Source organism: Panthera onca, chromosome A1 (assembly GCF_046562875.1).
Source record: "Panthera onca isolate mPanOnc1 chromosome A1, mPanOnc1 haplotype 2, whole genome shotgun sequence".
In the NCBI taxonomy this organism is placed as follows: domain Eukaryota; kingdom Metazoa; phylum Chordata; class Mammalia; order Carnivora; family Felidae; genus Panthera; species Panthera onca.
In genome coordinates, this window is record NC_138339.1 from 118,096,987 (window position 1) to 118,122,913 (window position 25,927).

A 25,927-nucleotide genomic window follows, 5' to 3' on the forward strand; every position below is an offset into this window, starting at 1 on the left:
CAGGTGAACATCAGTGTAATTAATAATCTGCTGACTGTATGTTGGAGGTTTGCATTTCCTTCTGGGCTTATGTTGGAGACTTGTATTTCTTTCTGGGTTTTGTCCATCTTTCAAGATTTTTTCCATTACTTGAACAACTTGAAAGAACTTCTGTCCTTAGTTCCAGAGGGTTTACTTCCTAGCTCTCAATTTGCCTCTGTTGGCAATACTCTTCAGTGCTCAAGTAGATTTATTTACTCGCTATTTATTCATTAGATGCTGGTGATTAGTTAAGTAATAATAACTGCCCTCTTCCTCCATATCTCCTCTCCATCAGCTCGCCTTGTCGTGCCGTCTCAGAGTTTTAGTCCTAAGAAATGTAGCCTTTGCAGTGAAAACATCTCAGGGAAAATGAGTATTCTGTGACTGATAACAGTTTTGGTCCTTCTCCTGAATTTAAAACAATGCCATTACCTTGACTGTGAGACTTAGGAATCTAAAATCCCTCTGTGGCTCATTTGAATTCATCAGGGTTGTAATAGACTGCTCAGTGGTAAAGCTTTTGGGAATCCCTGAGATCAGCCAGCTGCAACTGTGGGGCGTTGCCTTTTGTAAACAAGATGAAACCTGGGAAGTTAAACTCTTACCAGAAATGGCAGAAAGTGGCTTCTTGAGCTTGAGATGTGTCACTGTCATCATAGTGATTGGAAGTCATGTCTCCACACAGTGTGCAGCACTGTGCCAAGAATCAGGAAATCTGGGTGGTGGCCCTGCCTTGGCCGCACCCTACTGGCCACATTGCGTGGACTGGTTGCTCTGAACATCACTGTCATTTTTTTGTAAGTCGGGGATTGGACTAAGAGGGTCAGTTTCCATTTTGACGCAGTATGATGTTTTTTGTTGTTGTTTGTTTGTTCGTTTGAACCCTCACTCCTTTCCCCCAATGTGTAAATGCCAAGATTTAAATGTTGTTTCTGACAGAATTTAAGCCTGCATAAAAATTCAGGAGTTTAAGCTGAGCGGATATCCAGGAACATCAGAAATAATTCATAGTGGATGGTCAAGGTTTGGGGAAGGGCAATAAAATATTTAAAAATAATAAACAGGTTTTTATAAAATAAATACTAGTTAGCAAGAGGAGATGGTAAGCATGTGGTAGGGATGTTATAGTTCCATTTTATAGTCCTATTCAGATGAACTAAATAAACTGCATATTGCAAGGATTTGTAGGTATTGTAGGGGGTCTTCAAGATATTGGTGCCCAATAATAGATATGTTGGCTTATTTTTAATCCGTACTTTCTGAAAACAGACTTTTCTGGAAGCTTTGGAGAAAACCAGTATAATACAGTATTAATAGTGTTTATACTCTTTTTAATAGTATTAATAGTATTATACTATTAATAGTATACAGTATTAATAGTATTTATAATCTATTGATTGTTTACCACGATCCAAGCACTGCACTGTTTTATGAGCAGTGGTTTCTCCCAATGACTCAGAGAGAGAGACAGAGCGACAGAGAGAGAGACAGAGAGGGAGATAATGTTATTCCCACATCTCCATTTTACAGATGAAGAAGTGGAGGCACAGAGGTTACTTTCACAGGCTCATCAGCCAGCATGTGGCAGAGCTAGAATTCCAGGTGGTGACCTCAGAGCCCATCCTCTTAACTGCTGTACTCTTTGGCTTCCTGAGCTGGAGGGCAGAGTCCTTTCCCCCAAAAGAGCCTGGGTGAGGAGACCAGCCAAGTCAGCCAAATACTTGGCTGGTCTCCATTGACTGTGGGGTATGACCTTGAAGTCAGATGACCTTGAAGTCAACACTTGTCCGAACATAGAGAACATGTAGTCTCCATAAGCTTAATGTGATGCTTGCTTTCCTAATGCTGCTTTACTCTCACACCCAACCAGGAATCTTTGGAGATTTGGGAGCCATGTTCTCCCCACTGTTCTGGATAGAATTTCCAACCAACCTGTTACTTTTCTGAGCTCGCTCACACACTCTGTTGTGCTAAATTCAAAAGCAAAGACAATGAGAAAATAGGTATTTGTGGCCATCATAAATCTTCGCATACCTCGTATAAACCTAAGGCAGGCACAGAATTGAAAACTGAAACAGCTCTGGCCAGGTGGCATTGAAATACTGCAAACATTGGGGCTGTGTCTGCAGACTGTGGATTCAGTGCCTTTGAGGCACACATCTTTGGTGGATACAATCTGTTGTAGGATGGGACTTGAATTCAGTTGTGTTCTCTGTGCTTCGTTAAGGCTCTTAGTTTGACCAACAAGGCCAGGAAAATGTCACTGAGGCATCTTAGATCAGGAGTTAATACAGAATTCTGGGCAGAGCAACTTGAATTGGAAAGGTAATTTAATTTCTTAAAGGTACATCCAATAAGCCCTGCAGCATACTAATTAAATGCTCTGTGAGCTTTCTCAGATGTCCAGTCGTTCTCCTTGATCATGTTCCCCCTCTGTTGGTGGTGGTTTCTTATTCTGCCTCCCCACTCTGTGGGAGAATTTCATCTCTTGCTGAGTGACCCCTTTGGTTTTGCCGACGCTTTGTGGGACTTGTAGCAGGCAGTGCTCTGGCAGGTGACGGGAAGAAGGCTGGAGTGCCTGGCTGGGAAGGAGGAAAAATCCTGTGTCTTGTGACCCACGTATGTCAAAGTGATACTTCTTTGTCACTTTCAATTTCTTTGGAATCCCACTTGCTGCCTGGAGTTCGACCCCTTATTGTGTGGCTTTCTTCCTTAGATTCTAGCTAAACTGTTTTTCTATTTTTCCCTGAATTTCCTTAGTAAAGGAAAATGGTGGGTTTTTGAGAGTTAATTAACTCCTTTCATATTGACAGCCCGTTTAAGAAGAATTTCTCAATCAGTGGCCTTTGCTGGGGAAGTAGCTTTTGTTCACTTTTCAAGATATTAACATTTTTGAAAGCTTACTGCTTTTTCTATTCTCTTCACTTCTTGACATGTTTGAATATTTCATAATTTCAATAATTTCATTTTCTCACAAAAAATGGCCACACTCTTCCCCAAAAGACTCTTTCAGTCTGTAAACAACAACAACAAAAAATTAAGGTTTTATTTAAAATGTTTTTGAATAGGTGCTACCTGCACATAAATATTTTGTATATTTTCAGAGGAGCCATTTGTGTTTTTTTGTCCTGGCTCTCTTCAAAAGCAGCAGACTACCTTGTACCAATCAGCTGTGTGACCTTGAGTAATCCACTTAATTTTCTGAGTCTCATTTTTCTCATCTGTAAAATGAGGGCAATATTGGAACCTACTTCATCAAGTACTTGTGAGAAGCAAATGAGTTATATGCGTAAAATGCTTAGGACGAGATTTTGCACACAGTAAATGATCAGTTGGTGTTATTTAAAAAGAAAAATTCAAGGAAGTTATAGCAAAAACTTATTTTTCCCATTAAGGCTACAGGCAAATGTTTAATAGTTATAATAAGCCTGTCTTGGGAGTTACCCAGACCCGAATTTAAATCTCAGGGCCCTCCGGCCTCCTGTGTGTACAGATTGAGCCTCTGGTTGAAATGTGAGTGGTAGTACCAACCTTCTTAGTGTGCAAGTAAAAGGAAATAATGTAAAGAAGTGCTTAAATATCTTGGCACATGTTAAATACTCCAGAAATGATAACTGTTATCTTACCGTTATAGCTCAAATTGGCATGTTCTGGTTAGTCTTTTACATGCAGATTTTAAGCAGTCATAATTACAGTGTAAGTACACTTTAATGTTTTGCTCTTTTCAAGTAATATTATATCACAAATGCCTGCCGCCGCAGCTCTATAAACCTCAAAGCCAACATTTTAATGACTGCGTAATATTTTCTTTAGTTCTTGTATAATAATTGATTTTACTCTTTCTTTAGGATTGAGCACTAAAGTCATTTACAAGCTTACCATTATAAGTGAAACCACGTGCAACATCTTTATACTTAGAATTTTTTGTATTTTGTATCATTACCTTAGAAAAGATTCCCTGAAGTACAGTGCTCAGCATGTGGCTGTTTTCATGATTCTTTGTTTCCCTTAGTGAGTAATAGGCTTCTGTGTGGTTCGCTGTTTTATCCTCAATACCTAGCACGTAGTCCATGCTCACTAAATATTTACTCAATTAGTGAACGCGTGTACATATTTCTCAATGTGCTAAGACTTCTTTATGTTTGCATTCTATTTTATTTTAAAATGGTCTTACAAGAGGCGCCTGGGTGGCTCAGTCGGTTAAGCGGCCGACTTCGGCTCAGGTCATGATCTCGCGGTCCATGAGTTCGAGCCCTGCATCGGGCTCTGTGCTGACAGCTCAGAGCCTGGAGCCTGTTTCGGATTCTGTGTCTCCCTTTCTCTCTGACCCTCCCGCATTCATGCTCTGTCTCTGTCTGTCTCAAAAATAAATAAATGTTAAAAAAAAAAAAATTTAAAATGGTCTTACAAGCAACTAAACTTTTTAGCCATTGGGGTAATAGGAAAGGTAACAGTAACAGGTCATATTTGTTGAGCCCTCTCTGTGCTCCAGGCATTATTCTCAGTACGTTACATGTGTTGTCTCCTTCAATTTGCTCAACAGTGCTGTACAGTAAGTGCTGTTATGACCCTTTTCTAGGTGAGGACACAGAGAGGTGTGAGTTGATGTGCCCCAAATCACACAGGTGGTGAGTGGTAGAACGTGTATTCAAACCAGGAAGTCAGACCCTTGGTCTCTGTACTAGGAGACTAGGCTCCTGATTTACTTTGCCAGCCACTTACCCCTTTCACATTTCAGCCAGTCTAACAGATTATTTGCCAGGGAGCCTGAGTTTGTTGGCCAAATTCCAAGGGAAGTGTGAATCAGGTGTCCCTGAGCCTTGAGGATTTTCTGTCAGTCTCAGAATAAGAGCCAGAATTGCCCACAAGGGCTTGTTATTTCAAAGGAGTCCTGCTTTTGCAGTTTACCAAGTGAAGGATATGTGAATGTTTTTTTTTTTTTTTTTTTTTTTTAAATAAACCTTAGCTGTTTTTTTCATTGAAGGGGAGAATTTTATTAGATTGTTAAACATCAGGGCAGCTGGTAGATTTAGAACATTGTCTATGTGGGAGTTATTAATGCATGAAGGAATATCTGGGACCAAGCTATCAATTTATCAATTTTCCCCCCTATCAATTTACTATGTGGGTTGGGGATTTTAAAGAACATTTGCGTCTATAAGCACTAAAAGGTATTTTTTCCCCCTTTGTAAATGATTGACTCTGAAAAACAACAGGTAGTTTAGACTATTATTTGCATGTAGTGATTTTATTTTTTAGTCATTTACATGTAGCTTTTATTCTGGTTGTTTGTGTTAATTTACAATATTAAATGCTTAGAATTTTTCAAAAGGTGTCCCTTCTTATACTTGCCATGAACTTCATGTTTCTGCTATTCCACAGGTAATGTGAAGGATGGGGAGTGAAAGTGAGCCCTCCTATTTATATAGCTAATGTTCAATACAGCCCTCTGGCTCCAAGCAGTACCCTCATGCCTCGTTCACCTTTCCCAGGTTCTGTCCCCTCCAAAATGGCTAAAGACTTTATGTGGGAAGTAACAGCCTCACTAATCTGCATTGGTTAAAACCAAGGAGTTCTAACTGGCAGATACTGGGTTCAGCAGAAATGTTTCTTCTGCACACACTTGTCCTCCAGCCTCTTGGTAGTGTGTGAGAGAGCTTCACTTGGTATCCACAGAAAACAAATGCATTTGGAGATGTGGTGAGGTGCTTTTATCCTTAGGGAAGTTTTAAGAATTACTTGTAGTTCGGTCTCATCCCATCTCCCCTAAATAGGTAAAATTAAAATGACCCAGATGTAGATAGAAATAACGTTGGGATGGCAGGAAGGACTATGCCTAAAGCCACATGTCATTTTTTTGGTGGTTTGAGAAGAAAACTCTACCAATCTACCTTTTTAAGGAGGTAGTTTAGCAAGGGCTCAGTCACAAAAACCTGGGTACGAATCTGGATTCTGCACTTACATAGCTGGGTGCCATTGGTCAAGTTTCTTAGCCTCTCTGCCTCTCATTTTCTTTGTGTCACTGACTCATAGGTTGAAAGGATTAAATGAGACCAGGCAAACAGTGTGCTCAGTGCACCCTAGTAGGGCCTTAGCCTTTCAGTGAGCATTCCTTTCCTTCCTTTCCTGTGATTTGGATTCTAGTTCTCTGTGTATTGCTGACCACCCTGTGACCTAGGGAAAGCTTGTTTACCCTGATGGGCTCTGTGTCCTCGAACAATATTAGTAACTTTTAGAGGTGATGGGAAGAGAAAGTAAAATGTGCTTTGAGAAATCCAGAAAGGCACGAGGTGAGCCTTGCTGACATTTCCTCTGGGTCACTGACCGTCCACTGAATGGGGAAGGGGGGTGGTGCCTGGTTGTGGGAGTCCCATTGTGAGGGTCCCCTAGTCTGACTTGGGTCCACATAGAAATCAGTAGCCGCTTTCCAGGCCACGGGGAGAGTGGGTGGGAGTGCCTGACAAAAGGCAGTCATTTGTCCCTAACTTTCTATGTTGCCTCACCGAATCCTCAGAGCAGTCCTGCAGGGAAGCGTGCTTGCTCATTTCCCTCACTGGGGAAGCATATAGGCCCAGAAACAAACTCACTGAAGCAGATAATCATTGTGGAAAGAGTTGGAGAATCCCAGGTTTAAATTCCAGGTTGGTCACTTACTCAATCTGTCACCCTGAGCAACTCCCTCTCCTCTGAGGTCCAATTCCCTTACCAGGAGCTGGTGAGAGTGAAAGTATCTTACCTGGGAGCACCTTTGGGAGGATTAAGTGAAGTAATGTAGGTGAAGCCCCTGGCAGCTAGTTAGCCCCTTAACCTCAGTGTTGTTGAGATTTGGCATGATAGGTTTTTGACTGAAATAGGGCTTTCAAAACTTATATGTGAAGACCCAGGAGACCGGCCTTACATGTAAGGAAAATTGGTGATGTATAGAAATTGATGTGGGTGAAGAGAAGGGGAGAGACAAAAAGTAAAAGGAGAATTATCTGAGCATCTATTGGATTTATTTATTCTGTTAGAGACAACAAGCATGCTGGCAATCATTTTCTCTCGCAGGATAGGGAAGAAACAAGGCAAAATTATGACTGAGCTGAAATTTGATGAATAGTGAAAAAAGTGCTGATAAAGGGAATTGATAGGAACCTTGCTGTGTTTGAGTTGGTTAGTTAGGAGTATAAGAGTTGGTCCTGGACCCCTCTAGTACCACATGCTGAGGCAGTTTCGCCTCCATGGAATGGAAGTAGAAAGCTTCCCAGCAGTGGAGGTTTCTAAACAGGTAACAGAATTTCGTTTGTCAGAAATGTCATGGATGGCACGTGGCACTAGGTAGGAGGCTGGTCTCTTGACTGGTTAGTAGTGAAGAAGCCATATTTTGTATGAAGTCCAAATCAGGAAAAATAAAACTATATATAGGTCATGTTTAAAAACTAAAAATGAAGATAGGCTAAGGAGTTACGTTGGAGGGGTGGGGAAGGAACTTTGTAAAATAGGAAAACACCAATGACTAAATGCCTTTTAGCTAATAAAGTACTCATGCCAGGTCAGCGTTTAGTTGAAAACCGGCAGTATAGCAGTGACTTGGTAACCTTTCATCCTGATATTTGATGCCAGGACACCTGTCTGAGTCAGATAGGACACCTTCAGTTCTTTGCTAAGAGTTTCCTTTCTGGACTAGATAATATAATGTCATTTCCAATTTTTAGGTTTTATTATTTGGGGCTATATTCTTTTCCTTTACCAACTGTGAGATTAAATACTCTCTTTCAGGGGAGAGGAAGTTTTATTATGTGAAGCAGAGACATCTGAATTATTGTATCAGTTAGTGTCCTGCAGTTACACCTAAAGATTTTGGGTTGCTTATCAAAATAAAAATGAATCTTACGTAAGAGTTTATTAGCTACGATGGAAAAATTGTATTGAAGTCATACATGCAATCAGATATTCCTACTTGAAAAACACTGTATTTGAAATAATTTGTAGAGGTGATTAAATATTGATTCATATATTAAGAATCATGCCATTTAGTTTGTGAGCAGGACTAAAATATCTGATTTATTTATCACGCTTTCTGAACATAGTCAATAGGGAAGGCAAGAACAAACCTTGCTGTGTACCCAACATTAGAATAGGTGTTTTCATACATGCAGTCTCATTTATGCCGTCCACCCATGTCAAGATATCCTGGACCCTGGACTCTCAATCCTGATTGCTTTGGGTTAAATTGAGACTCTTTGCTTCTTAGTTATTGTGTGATTTTGGTCTGGATGTTTAATTTTTCTGAGCTTCAGATCTCATATGGAAAAAAAAAAAGATGATGATCCTCTAAGGGAGATAGAATAAACAAAGCCAATGGCAGTAAAGCACTCAGCGCAGTGCTTGGCATTCAGTATTTGCCAATAATGTCGACTATTATTATTGTTTGATGTTACCCCAGTTTTATAGATGAGGAAGTTCTATATATAAAAGAATTAAACAACATCAGATTAAAAGATGCTTTATTGGGCAAAAGATGTCTTCCTGGAGAAGCTCTGAGCAGTGTTTCTCTTACCTTTTGATGAGAAAACTGGATTCAGATTCCTCCCTTTCCTTTTTTCATAGATGATGCCACTGGTCAGGTGTCTCCTGGAGCCTACTTTCTACTGGGGGAAGGGAGGGTGGCAGACAGTACAAACTATTTTTTTTTATTTTTATTTATTTTTGAGAGAGAATGAGAGACAGAGCATGAGCGGGGTAGGGGCAGAAAGAGAGGGAGACACAGAATCCGAAGCAGGCTCCAGGCTCTGAGCTGTCAGCACAAAGCCCAATGCAGGGCTTGAACTCACAAACCACGATTTCATGACCTGAGCCGAAGCCGGACGCTTAACCGACTGAGCCACCCAGGCGCCCCAAAAGTACGAAATATTTTTAAAAGCATGATAATTTTTTATAGTGATGAATGCAATAAAGACAGTAGGACCAAGTTGTGATCCACACTGTGGCCAGGCTGACCTAGGGCAGTCAGGGTTGTCTCTGAGGAGGTGCTGGGTGAGTTGAGAGCTCTGGCCACTGGAAGATCTGGGGATGTTCCTGCCAGAGGGAAGTGCCTGGAAGAGAGAGGAAGTGAGCTTGTTGCATGAACCGAAAGCAGACCTGTGTATCTGCAGGGCAGTGAGCTGACTTGGAAAGCCTTGCAACCATGATAGTGAGTGTGGATTTATTATAAGAGCAATGGGACATGACTGAAGGTTTGAATAGGGTTCTACACAAAGTAAATGAAGAGATTCAAAGAAAGTTTGATGTAAATCAATTGAATGAAAAAAAAAAGAATAAAAAAAGGGAAGTAAACTTTATATAAATCTTTTTATCAAAGAGTGAGTTTTATAATGCAAATTTCAGCATTTGACTTTGCACTTTCTAAACCCCTCTTGGCTAATCCAGATTCTTCAGAAACCGTTTTAAGTACCACGTTTGCTGGTCAGTTATTTTCACATCATTCTCCCCTGCCCCCGCTCCCCCCCCCCCCCCCGCCTTTTTTTTTTTCCATACTTTCATTTTTTCCTTGTTCTGTTCTTTCATCTTCTCTGGCAGCCCTTGTTATTCTGGCCTTTTCCACTGCACTTTCAAGAATGCTAACTACTAGGCAGATTACACGGTCATTGTAACATTCAGATTCATCAGCTTGGCATTCAAAAGTAATCAGTTTATCCATCTTATAATCCATCAACATCAAGTACCTTTTTTTTCAATTAAAATAAATTTTTTTTTTAAATTTGAGAGACAGAGAGCGAGGAGGGGCGGGGCAGAGAGAGGGAATGAGAGACAGAGACACAGAATCTGAAGCAGGCTCCAGTCCCTGAGCTACCAGCACAGAGCCTGATGTGGGGCTTGAACTCACAAGCAATGAGATCATGACCTGAGCCATCCAGGTGCCCCAGCATCAGGTACCTTTTGTGAGCCAAATTCTGCACCCATCTTTTATCATGGTGATAATTAAGTGAGCAATTCTTGTTTTAAGAGCTCCCCACAGATGTGTCTTTTGAGAACTGCTTTAGAACTTTATAATTTTTATGAAGCCTAATATTACTCTCTTTGGGACCTCCTAGGTAAATCAGAGCTTCCTCAGGAGGTATCAGTTAGATAACAAAATACATATATTGTCTGGATCTAGCCGCCTTTAGTTCCAATTTATTCTGGTTCCTCTTCAGACAAGCTTTTTGTTTTCCTCAATAATCAGCTATTTCTCAGAGACTCTTAGAGTGGGGGATCTGGGAAGTGTTTTGAATCTGTGGGATTCTGGGAGGCCTTTATGGGGGTACAAGGATGCACTTGGACAGCCCAGTGCTGGTATTAGGGAAATGGGACTGTGAGGGCTCACTCACTCATCTGTACATTGGCAAATAGCAAAAGATAGCCTTGTAATAGAGAGAAAAAAAAATCTCAGAGGGGAAAGGAATAATAAAATCATGCTGGTTTATGGTTTGTCAGTCCAAAAAGCTTTTAAGCCATCTCTATAAAGGTGGATTCACTTAATGTTTGTTCTGCATTTCAGGCATCATTGTGTGGTAAGTGGGGTAAATTTAGCCTCTTTAAGCCTGATCTCCTAGGGGTTGAGTTTTAAGCATTGGAACTTTATTTGAAAGGGCTCTTATCGATTGGGCTTTTATTTGGTACCTCCTTACTAAAGAGAGGTACTAAATAATGGTTCGGCCTCCCTGTTAGGTTTTTTTTTTTTTTTTTTTTTTTTTTTAATTCACTTTATAGGTCTCTCTCTCTGCCCCTGTTCTCCACCTTCTATTTCTAACTGTTCTGCTTAAAAAGACTAAAGTGGTATGAGAGAGGGGAAAAAAGGGAAAGAAAAATCAACTGTCACATTGTGAACATAATTGATTCAATAAATAACGTCTTACAATTCCCAAGGCAAACCTCAAAGTCTTCACTTATGTCAATTAGTGTTCAGCTCAGTAAGTGGTGGCGTTCTTAATTTAGACGGATGGGGAGAGTTCACCAGCGCTCACTTCCGAAGGAGGGACTGTGCTTTTCTGGTTTTAAAAACACACCACCAGATATATGGGCCCACTCTGCAAAAAGAAGGTTGAAACGGAATTATTGTGGCCATTTTTATTCTTCCTGAAAATGGAGGGAAGGCATTTAATTATTGTTTAGGGTTTTGTTGAAACAAACAAAGGGAAATAAGGGAAGTAAGATCTACTAGACTGTATGCTCCATACAGGGGTTTTGTCTTGTTGGTTCACTATTTAATCTGTGGTGTACACAGTAGGTGCGTAATATTTGTTGAGTGAATCTGTTGATGATTGAATGAGAGTAGAATGAGTGCAATTCAGATCTTAGGGTAAGAATTCAATTACATTTTATTCCACTGGTGGTTTCATTCCCCCCCTCCCTCCCCACCCGCTCCTTCATTTCTTCTCTAATTCTTTGCGGGACTGCAGGGTGTACTGTGTCTTCCAAAATGATTAAGGAGGACTATTCCATCCATCCCCAGACTGGCAGAGTTGGAAGGGATCTTGGAGGTGATGTCAGGCTGCCATTTACAAGTTCTAGTAGATGAATCAGTTGTGCTTCAGAACCACAGCTGGACATTCTGATTGTGTGGGTCTCAGCAGGGCTTGGGAATCTGTATGTGCCTCTGTGAGTTTCTCTACCAGTTCCTGTTCAGTCCCTGTTCGGCCTTGCTGTCCCCTGAGCTGTCCGATCTCAGTTACTCCTTGGTAAAAGTGATGCACCTGAGGTACCCAGAAGAATTCCCGGCAGGACTGTGACCAGGACCCGCCTCTCTCCACCCTGATAGCAGTGCTCCTGGTCTTGGAGCTTGCTGCTTTAGTTCACCCCTCTCCGTGCTCCTCAGCATTCAATCTGCATCCTTTGGTGCTTTTTTCTTGCAGGACAGTGGCAGTGTTTGTGGCGATGGCTAGCCACAATATAAAGGACCATCTGAAACCTCAAGGAAACGTTACATTTTGTTTTGTGTACTTTGGTACTCAGTATATTTTATGGTCTTCTCTAGAGGCTCCCTTCTTGCTGTGGTGCAGAATAAATCCCTGGTAGGAAGCCCCTGTCTTTCTCTTGTGGCTCACTCAGTGTTTTTCGGGACCTGCCTGATCATGAGAATCACCTGGGTGCTTGTTAAAGGTACAGAACTCTGGGGCCTGCTTGAGTCCTATTAAGTCAGAGTCTTCTGTGAGGGGCCTGGGGACCTGTGTTTGATTTATTTATTTATTTATTTATTTATTTATTTATTAACGTTTATTTATTTTTGAGACAGAAAGAGACAGAGCATGAACGGGGGGGGGGGGGGGGGAGGGTCAGAGAGAGAGAGAGGGAGACACAGAATCTGAAACAGGCTCCAGGCTCTGAGCAGTCAGCACAGAGCCCGACGCGGGGCTCGAACTCACGGACCGCGATATCATGACCTGAGCCGAAGTTGGACCTTTAACTGACTGAGCCACCCAGGCGCCCCTGGGGACCTGTGTTTTAGGTTAGCTTGGGTCATTAGTGTTCCCTGTAAGCTCCTTTCCAATCCCTGAGAACAGTGACTTCCATTCCACCAGGTCCAGCTCTGACTTCCTTAAAAACTTCGTTCATAATTACACCATCACCCTGTCTTTCTATCTGAAGATTTATCTTCTCGTCTGCACAACTTGGTCTTGAAGGAGAAAGGAGGGAATATGTGCTTTCCTCTTTCCTCCAGAGTAGATTTTGACTGGCTGGTGGGTGACAGGTCGGCATGTGCAGTCACAGAGTGAGCACGTGGGAAGTGTCAGGGGAGCCTCTGAAGCCCGAATAGAGTGCCTGTGTTCTTGCCCTGCTTTATTGCTCAACAGATGTATGACTTTGGGAAAATTGCTTAAACCTCTTGGAGTTACTGCTTCTTCATCTGTAAAATGGAAGTAAGAATTGTACTTGTTCTGGGGTTTTGTGTGTATTAAATAAGGCATCCGAGGCCAGCTCTCCAGACACAGACTCCGAGACAGAGACTTTTGTGCAGAGGGTTACTGGACAGGGCCTTCAGAAACAACTCTACCAGGGGAATAGGGGAGACAGAATTCTGCAGGAGGTGAATGTGAACCGTGGTAATGTTGCAGTGAAGGTCTCAGCTGATCCCATGGAGACTTCTAGACATGGAGTGCCCTTCACTGGTTTCTGGAGTTAAGGGAAGAGAGCTGGGCCTTTAGACCCCTATGTTCACCAGTCGTTGTATGTGGGTTGCTCCTGGAGAGGGGACATGACCTGAGTTTAGGCAGCTCCCTTTGGCTGAGGGCTCTGTGCCCTTAGCAGCCTACAGTGCTGGCGGGTGGGGAAGGGGAGCCGAGAGGCTGGAAGGGTGTCCATGGTGCCACTGCCCAGGATGGTGCTCGTGAAAACCTGAGCAGCCAGCATAGCACATTTATAAATGCTCAATAAACACTAATTATTACCATTATTATTTCAGTTCTGGCAATGTCACTTAGCAGCTGGACCTGTGTTTTGAGAAGTTACTTGTGTTCTCTTGGACTGCTTTCTTATGTTTAAAATGGAGATTCTAAACTCTCCTGTGCCCACTTCCCTTGAGTAGTTCTGAGCACATGTAGAGAAAATGTATGTGAACTTGGTGAGAAACATACTATAAAAATGTAAGGTATGACCATGAGCCTACTTTTCTGGAATGAGTATATGGCCATGACTTGGATTCCTTGGAGGGAAAGGGCTGTGATAAATGTAAAAGTGCTTGTTGCATTTTGATTTTGCTTTCTTCTCTCTCTAGGGAATTAGAATAATGGAGATGCTGCTAAAGGAACAGTGCGGTGCCCCCTTAGCTGAATAAAGAATCCGCAGTGAGTACCAAAAACAAAATCAGAATTCTTTCCTCCAGCCATGTTTTCAGGCTCTTGAGCCCTGTATTATGTGTCAGCCTCCCTGGGCTGTTCATGCTGTACATTTCCCAGTTATATGCAGAGGATCCTGTCTCACAGGTGTTTCGTTTTCTGTTCAGTACCTTCATTTACTTAGTTCTTTGATTTTCAGAGCAGTTTTGTACCTCGTGCTGGGTTACAACGGCATTCAAATTGTTGAAACCGCTCAGCACAATCCAGCGTGATTACGATCTGCAAGGTGCCATAGATTTGTAGATTTTGGTGCAGGATTAACTGAACCTTAATTTTATTGTTCTGGGGACAATGAAAGGAGAGGGTTAAAGCTGTCTTTGAAGTAGGAAGGAAAACAAGGAAGGGGCATGTTTTGATTGGCCAGTGAAATAAATGTATTTTGTTAGTCATGTATATACTTCCTCTGGTTGGCAGTGGCTGCCTGAAATGCTATCGAGAAGGATTCTGACATTTTGAGCATAATATCAGGCTCTGGGTAAGGGTGCCTGAGTGATTAGCAATGTTGGCCATGGGCAGAGGATGGGAAAAAGCGCTAGTGCTAGAGCTCATACCGTCTCTAGTGTAAGACAAATGCTGTAGGGTTCACAGGTGGCAGGGGGAGTTTAGACTTGCTTAATTTTTTTTTCTTAAGTTTTTATTGTCTGCATGAAGAAGGGTGTCCATAGTGGAAAGGACAGACCAGAGTTATTTAAGAGAGAACCAAAGCCTAAAATAAATGAGTGTAATGGATTTGCATCTTCCCAAATTTATTGGACTTAAATTTTTAACATGTGAGAGAAGGTAAAGCCATTGAGTAAAGCAAACGCTCTCTTGGGTAATTCATCATTACCTCAAATTTCCCTTATGTTGGCTTAAAATTGTAGGACACATAGTTTTGTATAAGCAACCTTGGACTCTAATTGTGATCTAGAATAAAGTTTGAGAACAATTAACCAAAGAAAAAACAAAATGAACATTTATGTACAAGTACTTCAGCACTGAGTGCATGCTGGCAGATCTATGAATAGATTTATTCATTACTGGGGAGGCTAAATAAGATAATTCCATTTAGCACAAGCATGGCACATGGCAGGTGCTCAAAAAATGTTGAAATGGGATCTAAATATGGTCTGTTCCTAAATCCACTCTGCTCTTTGAGAACATTTTTATGAAGCATTTTTGTGAGGCTCACAAAGCACCTGGGCGCAGATCCCTTCTTATCCTGGAGGGTGGGATCTAAAGTCAGCTCCAAGTGAAATGAAAGACTGGGAGGGGACTCCACTTACAACTATACGCTGGTTTCCAAACTTCAGGTTAATGATTTTGGAACATCACTGAACCTCAGAATCCTCTGGAGGATTTGTTAAGCGTAGATCGGTGGGCCCCACTCTCAGTTTCTGTGTAAGTAGGTCTGGGGTCGGGTCCTAAGATTTGTGTTTCTAACAGGTTTCCAGGTGATGCTGCTGTTCTTGGTCCAGGGACCACACTTTGAGAACGATTGCTCTAAATGAGGTCTCATCTCTGAATGAAGACAGATTAAATATAAGGGCACCGAGGAAGCTAATAGCTGGGGTTTTGAAATTGTTGTCATGCAGTCTATTGACTTTAGATTAATCAGAGGAATGATCTTCTTGTGTGGTTTTTCCCCGATTTTAGGGTCTCGGTGCTTGTTTAACTGCTTTTTTTTTCCCCCTGCTTAAATGTGGACAAGCTCCACAGTGGTGTAAAGACAACTGAAAAGAACAGAGATGAGACTCACACCAACTTGTGTTTTTGATTTAAAATGCTGTTAGTGAAATGAGCAGATTAAACAAGCCTTACTTGTTGTCACAAATACGCATGTTCTTGTGGGTTTGCTTGTTTTGTTTTTACTGTGGTTGAAAGCTGATCAGGGCTCTTTATTGTTTCTAGTACCAACTCGCTCTTCTCTTTCAAGTGAAGTGTCTGTGAAGGACAGTTGCATTCAGGGCATTTAATGCAACAGAGTGTTTGAAGGATTTACCTAATTCAGACTGTTGTAATTCATGACCGGGTGTCTCAGGGCGGTAAATGGAAAAGTAAGGGGAATATACTTTTACCACATGAATTTACAGTTACTGCAAATTAGAGCTTGTGGCTGAGGCTTTAAAGCTTTTTTTTTTTTTTTTTCAATGTCCACTTCATTGAAGTATTATGCATGTACAATTAAATTGACCAATCCCAAGTGTACATTTTGGTGAGTTTTGACAAATAGGTGTAGTTACGTAAGCATCACAAAAATCGTAACATACAACACTTTATGGCTTTGTGGTGCTGCTGTGTTTTTGCCAGTTTGTTGCTTCCCTTTTTTTCTTGACTATTACAAAGTTTTGGCAAGCTTGAAATGTGCCTGTTTTAATGGGACTTCTTCTGTTTTCAAAAGTGGCTCTATGGAAAATGGGAGAATGGTTGTGGGTTGGGGGAACTACTGTTTTTTTGAGCAATAAAATGCCACATTAAATGGAAGGGGGCAGGTATCAGGGCTAAGGCTGTAGAAGAAGGGTCAGTCATTTGTTGCCCTCAGGCCAAACCCAACCTGCTCTCTGCTTTTGTAAATAAAGTTTTATTGGCACACAGCTATGTCCCTGGCTTTGTTATGGCTGCAACGGCAGAGTGAATAGCTGTGACAGAGAGCTCTTCTCCAGCAAAACTTAAAATATTTATTGTCCTTTAAGAAAAAGCTTTCTGTCCTGTAGGTTGTGAGCATGCCCTCTCCTAAATTAAGACCAGGGAACCTGGTAGTGGTTGTTTAGCCTTTTTTACATTGCATTTGATCACATCTTACCTATATTCCAAAGTTAATAGTTTATTTTGTCTGTATTAGCTTTAACATCACCACTCGGCTGATTTTATTTTAAGGCATAAAAAAGCACTGAAATGATCACAACAGTGAAGTTAAAATATCAGTAGCAGTGATCATTAAAATTGCTCATGAAGTTCCAGTGCACGTGCATAATGGAGTAGAAATGTAAGCATTTTGTGTAGCAGATAAGGTAGCAGCACTGTGATGTGGCAGTGGTGTAGGTGCTGGGTACAGTCAGTGTACTCACTTTGCCAGTTGGGGAATTTTGCAGTTCTTAAAAACAACAACAACAATATTCCACGGGGTTTGCATGAATGCGCATAGGTAGATATTATTTATTATTTTTATATCCTACCACATTTCAAATTTGCATGATTTAAATTCACATAGAATGTGGCCACCTTGGATATGGTGCCCAGTCCTAAAGACACTCCCCAGAACTCTCTGGCCGTGTATCCACGTGGGCATTTGAAAATTAGAAAGCTTAGAAGGTGATTTTATCATGAACCAAAATGGAGGCACATACATCTCAGTAACCAATATGCTTGTAGAGTTGCTGCTGACACATCCGTTTGATAGATTTTTGATTTTCTGTCATTTTTGAATAAAACAAATAGCCCTGACATCTGTTTGTTCTTGCCGCTGGGGAGACACGGCTCGGTGAGGTTTGATCACATAGCAGAGTTCCTTCACGCTGGAAAGATTAAGACCTCTGTTTTAGCTATATCTTAACTCCCCTTTGAACCAGCTCCTCTGGGTAGCTGGACTTTATAAAATAAGGTGCTGGCTTTGTTCAAAGATCATTAGGAGGCAGAAATGCAGTTTCTTCCAGAATTATCCACAGTGATGGAATTCAAGTGACCCTTAAGAGTTGCTTTAGAAAAGAGGCAAATAAGTATTGATTGGGGAGACCTGTTTATTAGGTGATAAAGCCAACTTGCTTTCTCTTGCAGGGGACCTGTGTTGTCCTAATTTGCTCAAGAATCACTTCTTGGCCCCAACACATCACTGATGCAGTTTTTGAAATCCAACTTTAAGGATACACTGTTGGCAGCTTCAAGAAGAGGAGACCCTCCTTCCAGGACATGAAATGATACACTCCCCTGGGAGCCTGCCTCAGATAGTGGCACTCATGGACATGAGACCTGCTAGCTGGGTTTTTATGGCACAGTCTCTTTATGATTTACAAACAAAGGGAAAAAAAAAACCATAGAAGGTGACGTCTGCCCTTCTTCAGGATGTCCTGCTGACTGCCTGGTGACAGTGTCAGGGAAGCCAAGGACAGGCTGGAGGCCTGGCGAGTGGTGCTGGTGCCCATATGTTATCAGCCTCATTGCTCATGGGATTCATGAGAAGATTCTGGGACGGATAAAGGAGTTAAACCTGATGCCTGATGCATGAGTGTCCTATAACAGAAAGGAATATACCAGGCCAGTGTTGAAGCTAAGCTACACTTAGAGTAATGTTTGGTTCTCAGAAATTGAGAGCATTTAATGTCTACCCATAAGTACTACTTAACTGTCACCAGTATGGCTTTTATAATGTAACCTGTCCACAGTATGATTTGGTCTCCTGAAAGAACATGGTTGGAGAGCGGGAAGGCAGGGGATGACTTTGGCATTATGTGATATGGAGCGCAGCATGAACCTCTCTGTGTTTCGCTGGCAAGTGGGGCTACCTGGGCACAGGTGTTCTGTGTAGTGATGACTAGACAAGGAAGGGAGTTTAGTATGAAAAGCACAGGTTTGGGAATTTGACAGAATAAGTGTTACCACCCACTAGCTCAATGATTGATCATCTACATAATTTTCAATTTTTCCAAAGCTCCTTCTTTTTCATTGCACAACGAGGTTATAGAATTAACTTTGTGAGGTGGTTGGATCGATTTGGGATTGTGTATATAGAGTGCCTAGTATGCTACCTGTTGCATCGTAGAAGTCTAGTACCTAGATGCCATTACTATGTGAAACCATTTTGAAAATGTACTTTTCAAATGTAACATGAGGTAGTATTACTGTTTGAAAATTAGGTGACAGTAGTTTGCATTTACCGTGATTGGAAGCCAAAATATAAGTGCACACTACCTAATAGGAAGCTTGAAGAGAGGCAGTAATTTGGAATTCATCTGCTTAAGATAAAAATTGGGCCATTACTGGGAAGTCTTGGGGAAATTGTTCTTTTTTTTTTAATATTTGAAAATTCTTCCACTTAGTGCAGTGATGAATATCAAAGCAATTTTATTTTTTATACAAGCCTGCCACTGTGAGCTTCTTCTTACTGTATTTGAGCTGTTTGTGCTGCTCGAGTTCTGTCTCTTAGGATAATCTCTCCTCATTTTCTTAGTGTCTCATTCTTCAGGTGTGTTGGAGAGAAAATGAATGGTAGAAAGTAGAACAAAACTTTGACTTCTTTTTCCAGTTTGTCAGCGGCATTTGGTAGGCTTTTGGAATAATAGCCCATTTCGAAAAATAAGAGGCGATGTAAATGATCACAGAGGTGAGAGGTTAGAAATCCGTATGACACTGAAATAAACTTAATGCATCCTACCCAACAGCCTACATCCTCTGAAGCAGGAGTTCTCAGCTTTTGGTGTTCATTAGAATCACCTAGGGAACGTTATGCGCTTTTGCTGATGAGGGTACATCCTAGAGCAATAAATACATCAGAATCTTGGAGATTCTGGGTGGAAGCCAGGCATCCATCCATACTTTTTAAAGCTCCGTAGGTGGTTCCCATTTGTAACTAGGGATGCGAACACTAGACTAAATTCTTGGTGATTTTCAGACATTATCTGATTTCTTTCTTAACACCTCTGAGGTAGGAAAGGATATTTGTAGCAAGAATTTTTGTTGGAAATACAAAGAGTTGGGTGCATGGGTAGCTCAGTCAATTAAGTGTCTGACTTTTGGTTTCAGCTCAGGTGATGGTTCATGAGTTTGAGCCCCGCATCGGGCTCCACACTAACAGTGCAGAGCCTGCTTGGGATTCAATCTCTCTCTCTCTCTCTCTCTGCCCCTCCCTGCACTCTCTCAAAATAAGTAAATAAACTTAAAAAAGAAATTGAAAGAGTGAAGCAGAAAGAGGACGAATTTTTGCTAATTCCTTAAAACCAGGGTGGCCAGTGCAAATGGCTTTGGGGACCTGGCAGGTGATCTGATGAGTCAGGCAGGCTGGTGGCGCCTTGGGAGACCCTGGGGACACATGTCTGTTTAAAGGTGGACAGCTGCTGCCCAGCTCTCACACACTGTTGCCATGTGGCTGTTTTTTCTAGTTAACTCTAATTTCCTGTTTTATAGGAAAAGACAGACTTTTTTTTAAAGAAAAGAATTCTCCCAATTTTTACATGCTGGCAGTAATTCAGAATTGTTTAAAACATTGTGCTGGCCAAACCAAACATGTTTTCCAGTAGTTTCCGGCCTCTGCCTCAAGAGTGTCAAGGCCCAGCCTAAGCATCCCAGTCAGTTTTTAATTGATTTGCATTTCCCCACTCTGGATGGAAGCTACTTTCTGTCTCTTCTCCAAGACTGCTTTGATATGTATTTTCCTCCCATTCCCAAGAAATCCTCTGGAGTTGCTTCAGACACTTATCCTCTCTCAATATTTTTTTCTTTTTAAGCCTTCTGCAGGCATCCATTATTTCAAGTTTCACATATATGTGTTAGAATTATTATGCTCTTTTTAACATTAATTAGAGCTTGTTAGAGTTTATTTTTATAATATGTCAGAATCCTTTTCCTGTGAGAAAACATTTAGAGATGTCAAAATCAGGAGTACTGCCTTCCTGGGCATATTAGGAACATGTGGGAAGGGGTTAATTCACAGACCAGGCCAGTCTCCTCCTGACCTGGTGTGGCTGGGCCTAAATCTCGAGGCAATGATTTTGTCCAGTGATTCCCACACTTCTCCTTGAATCAGAAATCCTCGGGGGAGGTGTGCTAAATGCAGGTTCCCAGGCCTTCCGCCAAAGATTCTGATTCATGAAATCTCATTTGGGACCTAGGGGATCTGCCTTTTAAAGCAAGTTCACCAGGAGATTCAGCTGCGCTGTTCCACAGACCATATTTTGAGAAACACTGATTTCGGGACAGCGTTTTTGCCCTCCGTGTCTCCTATCATGCAAAAAGGTTTTGCAATCATTTGGTCCCACTGATCAATACAGTTGACCGTTCAGGACAAAACATAAAGTTCTTATGCTGAGATGGACTGACTTTAGCTATCCTTATGTGATTAAGGTGCTTTTACCATGAAGGGTCTTTTATGGTTTCAGTCATATGTGGATAAAAAAAAGGTGCTCTATTCTTTTTATATAAATTGCTTTGTGTATTTTATAAGCAGTGTATATGTAGTAATGTTCTTTTTGTCAGACATTGTAGGGTGCATGGTATAGACAAGTCGAGGTTATTCTTTTAAGTTGCACGTCTTTTTTTGTATTTTAATCATTTACACTGTAACACTTAATTTAGTATATATTTCCCTGCTTTTACAAACAATCTACTAAAAATAATGAAAAAAATTAAGGTCATCACTTATGTTTTTCACTCTTTCAGGTCCTATTTGGGTTTGTTAAAGCCCCTACCGTGAATGACTCTGCTCTTTGAGATCTGCAGTGGTTTTTGCAGGGTGTGTTTTCACTCACTGTTACCTGTTATCTTTCTCTCTGCCATTACTCTCACCTGCCTCTAGGAACCCTCATCTCCTTCTTTATGGGGCTGGGAAATTATATCATTGCATACTCTATGTCCAGTAACAGTAAACAGAACCTAAACGAGGCTCTGAGAGACTTTTTTCTGAGGACATGCTGCCTTGACTTGGTGATGTTATTTTACTGTAACTTCCTGATTCTCAACTTCAGTTGTCAAATCTTTGACCTCAAGGTAAGTGAGATGTTGCCACACATGCTTTCTTTTGATCTAGAAGTCATTGTCTCCGTCAATTGTGTAAATGTTTTTATATGTACAGTTGTATAATGTGAAACATAAGTTAAATTCAAATGAACATTTCTCAGGCCCCTTTTTTGTGAGGTATGAAGTATTTTTGATTCAGTGTTATTGTGATTTAGAGCTATAAATGAGTAGTATAGCTCTGAAATTCAGTCCTGTAGACATTCTGAAATAAAGTTTGTTATGACTCATACTTATGCATGAATTTTACTTTCTTGGGGGGGGTGGTGTCACTTGACTCAGCAGAGCTCGTGTGTATCATTGGTAGTGATGATCCTAGTCCTTTGCAACAGCCCCAGATGAGGCTGTTATACCAATCGTATGATGTCAGCTCCCCGCTTCCCCCAAGGTGAGCCATTAAACTTTCTCCCAGCAATAAACAGAGGCCACTTTTATTGGGTGATCTCAGCAGGCTTTGGGCTAATGGAGCCAAGGTCCGGGGTTGACAGGAGAACTGAAGCACAAATAGCAACATGAGGTCACGTGATCCCCCAGAGGGAGGGGGCACAGCAGCTCCTTGTCAACTTGTGAGGCTCAGCTCTCTTTTCTGTACTTTGTTTCCATGAGATCCTTTCACTTGTCTGCTTTTTACCTGGGTGTATTTGAGTGGCTTTCTGTGCCTTGTTTCTAAAATGCTTTGTCCAAGCCCTATTGATGTCTTTCTTTTATTAGAGCCTGGGTGCCTTAAGGAGTAGACTCCTTAGTTCAACCAGCATTTATTGAACACCTATTATTATGTTCAAGAAAAAAGCAGGATTTATCTTGTTCTGACTCAATCGAGGGGTTTCTAGGAGGCTTGCATCTTCATTATACAGACATATGGCAGCAGTGGGTAATGATGGTAAGACTGGACACACGTACCTGCTGAGTAAATCAAACAATGATTGCTTATTTAAAGGATACACGCACACACACACACGCACACACACACACACAAAATCAGCCCAGGGCACGCAGTGCGGAGATCAGCACATAAATGTTTAGCTTGGTGGCCCTGAAGCCTGACCAGCATATTGCACGGTTGTGGATGATCCTGTGTGAATTAGTGAGGGGCACATCATAAGAAATGAAGATATTTTTTGGAAGATAACCAGTTTTCTGTAGGAGCAGCCTTACAAAGGGAAGGGCAGAGCTGCCCTGCATGAGCCCGTCTCCTCATCTGAGCCACATAGAAACTTCACATTTCATAATGATTGCTGGATAGAGGATATTCAGGCATAAATATCTTTTACCTTCAGAATGTTCTGACTATTACAGCCTGACCCAAGCACATTTCTGAATTCAGGGCTGCAGGATCAGCGTAGTGTTTTCCTGATATCTGGGTGGGGCCTGCAAACCCCAAAACCTTCACGCAATCATTGGACAGACTGAGGCAGGTAGAGAGGTGGAATCCTAAGAATGACAAACCCAATGTGATGGGGGCTTGGAATAGAAATTATATTAACCGAGTGGAACAATTTATAGAAATTTAAAATGTGATAGTTAAATTTTTACATTCAGTATTTCTTACACACCTTGACTGCCAATCAGAACCCTCTGGGTAGCTTTAAGACATACTGATGCTTGGATCTCAGCCCCAGAGTTTCAAGACTGTAGCCCTGGCATCAGGATTGTGTAAAGCTCCCCAGCTGGTCCTGAAGCCATGGATGGAAGTTCCTACCATCGTCAGAACTAATGTCTGTTTTTCCCTGAGTGGGAGCCCTTAAGAAGCTAGCAGGAGGAGGGATGGTAATATGAGACCTCTCCCTTCTAGTGATTTGCCTCTAGGACTTCAGAAAACTACTTTACTGTCCAAGAAAAAAGAGCCCCAATGTCTCTTAAATGCTAGTAGGGGAAAAGTGAACCTAAAAATACTCTGCCATGTGTAGTTTGCTTTGTTGTGACCAAAAGTTTGAATTGCATTTGTTGGAACAGAATCCAATGCGGAGAAAGGATCCCATAATAACTCCAGACCCTTGCTTGTCTTCAAAGGGTTAACCTGAGTGACTGCACTTCCGGACCTTAAGATGTAGCTCTCCAAGCTATGGACAGGCGTGCTGTGCAGGAGGCGGCAGAGACAAAATAGCAGCCACCATCCTGTTAAATTAAACTCCGTGGAGCTATTCTCCAGCATTCTCGGAGAAGGTTAGAGCCGTTTCATGCCTGCCATCTGTTAGGCTGCTGATGGAATCATTACTTCTTTGTGTTGGTGCCAGGATGAACTTTTAGATCCGATGACGAAGGAGAAAATGCTAACCGTCCAGTTGTATGCTTTTGTTTTCTTATTTTGAGTTTAGATGGTCCCCTAAATTCACAAGTCCATCACTTGTGCAAACAATTGAAATTCCCTCATTGCCAATTTTTTTTTAGAGGTGTAGGGGGAATTACTTTCTGGGCTGAAGCTCCTCTGTTATTTGTATTTGTTTAAAGATGTAGTCATTAATCTCATCAAAAGCAAAGTAAAACAAAATTTTCCCTGGTCCCCAGGATAGGAGGGGACCCAGAAAGCACCCAGAAAGAATTAAATGGATGAAATACCCTAGCGTCTAGTCATTGTCACTGGAAACAGGATATAGGGCAAGGAGAGGGAGAGAAAAAGGGGAAAAGCCTATCAGGGTTATATCTGCCACTGAGTAGATCAGGGTGAGTGTGAGGAAAACTCGGTTGTCTGATATTTTCTTTCACAAATGACATTTTGGAGAATTAGAGAATATGGCTTGGAAGTTTAGAGCCTCAATTCATGTATTGCTTCCCCCCCCCCCCCCCCCCAGTACATATTCATAGATACAGAAAAAAAATTTTTCATGCAACTTTCTCCTGGTACCTTGGTGATTGGATCTAAAGACTTTGGAAAACTTGAGTCCCATCTGAGGCACTAGATGGCTCCAATTTTTAAATACAGTTTTAAATTGGATTAAACAATGCATCAGCTTCCATTTGGAACTTTTCCAGTATGGAGAGTCATCTCTTTCTATGTGTGAAGTCAGAAGCTAGCGTTATAACTATTTCCTTAGGTGTTAATTGTTCTGTCAAGTGCTATGAGAACCATTTCTTCCTGGAAAAAATAAGTGCTAACGATGTTTTTGGGCCTTAATAGGGCAAGGATTTTACAGAGAATTGGGGAAAAGCAGAGTGTCAGCCAGGCATTTATTCCCCGCCCTCCCCCCCCCCCCCCATCTGCCTCTGAAACTTCTTCCTGGGGATTGTCACCTGCAATTTTCTAAACAGGGTATTTGTACCCTTGGGAATATTAACCATCTCTACGAGGGATGTATGAAGCCACAAGGCAGATGGACAGAATGCTCCTCTTAGAGCCTTCCTTTTGCTCAAAGATTTGTGGGAAACATTGTTTTTATATTAAAACAAACATAGAACCATATAACTTTGTGGAATGTAAAATTAGAATGGATCCTTAAGTAGAAAAGAAGACTTAACGTCCTTTTGCTTGGAGCACTGCTTAGTATGCTGCCTACTACATAGCAGGTGTTATATTAGGTTGAATCTAATGGAAATACCGAAGAGTAGCAATTACTCGTGCTTCAGCCTGCTACAAGCGCCTGCAATTAATACATCCCCAGTGTTCCAGGGCTGTCTTCTGCTAGTGACAGTCACATTCCTCTCCGGAAACGTTGGCGAAGCCCTGATGCAGGCCACTCCAATCCCTGGGACTCCCACAATTCCCATGTCCCTTAGAGTCGGCCTGGAATCCCAGCAGCATGGCCCTTGCCTGCCAATATCTTGTGATACAAAATGGGGTAAATCTCCTGTAAACTTGAGCCAGCCTTGCCATCAGGGGCATCGTGGATTATTTAGAGGGCCGAGTTAACATACAGCTCTTAGTTGTTGGGGAGGTACATAAGTATGAAGAGTACTTTTTAAGTATTAAAGTTTAAATTATTTTTCTCTCATTTGTTGGGAGGTGGTCATGTTTCCTCTTTTGTTAAGAGAAAACAGTAGTCAGGCAAATGTTGTTTGTCAATATGTTTTTGACATACTGTTTTTCCCTAAATGGAGGCAGTTCAGATACACCTATATAAACGCTGCTTTTCTAACCAGTCTGTCTACAGTGTTTACTTAAGACAGGGTGTTCGTTAAAATCCTTGAGAAGGGGTATAATTAGTCTTGATGGAGTCAGATAACAAACACAAGAAAAAATTAATGAAGCAGTGTTTTGATTCTCGATTCTTGTAATTATAGTGGTGCGGCTGGTTCTCCTATAGTGAAGCTTTTACCATTTCCAATAATAAATGTCTTTTCGGGTTGTATTCTCTCAGATATGTTTTAACTGTCATCTAGATGGAAATTGCATGGCAGTTGCCAGCAGGAATAACCTT

At 41.5% G+C, this 25,927-nt stretch overlaps 1 protein-coding gene across 5 annotated transcripts in view; it reads left to right on the forward strand.

Annotated features, from left to right (window-relative positions):
- PRELID2 (PRELI domain containing 2) overlaps positions 1–21,807 on the forward strand; it is a 68,004-nt gene extending 46,197 nt beyond the window's left edge. For all 5 annotated transcript variants that reach the window (XM_078449941.2, XM_078449947.2, XM_078449951.2 and 2 more), the window contains 2 exons: positions 13,754–13,823; positions 17,628–21,807. In XM_078449941.2, coding sequence (XP_078306067.1) covers positions 13,754–13,813 — 60 coding nt within the window. In that variant the 3' untranslated portion in view covers positions 13,814–13,823; positions 17,628–21,807. The remainder of the gene's footprint in view (positions 1–13,753; positions 13,824–17,627) is intronic.
- Positions 21,808–25,927: the final 4,120 nt, after the last annotated feature.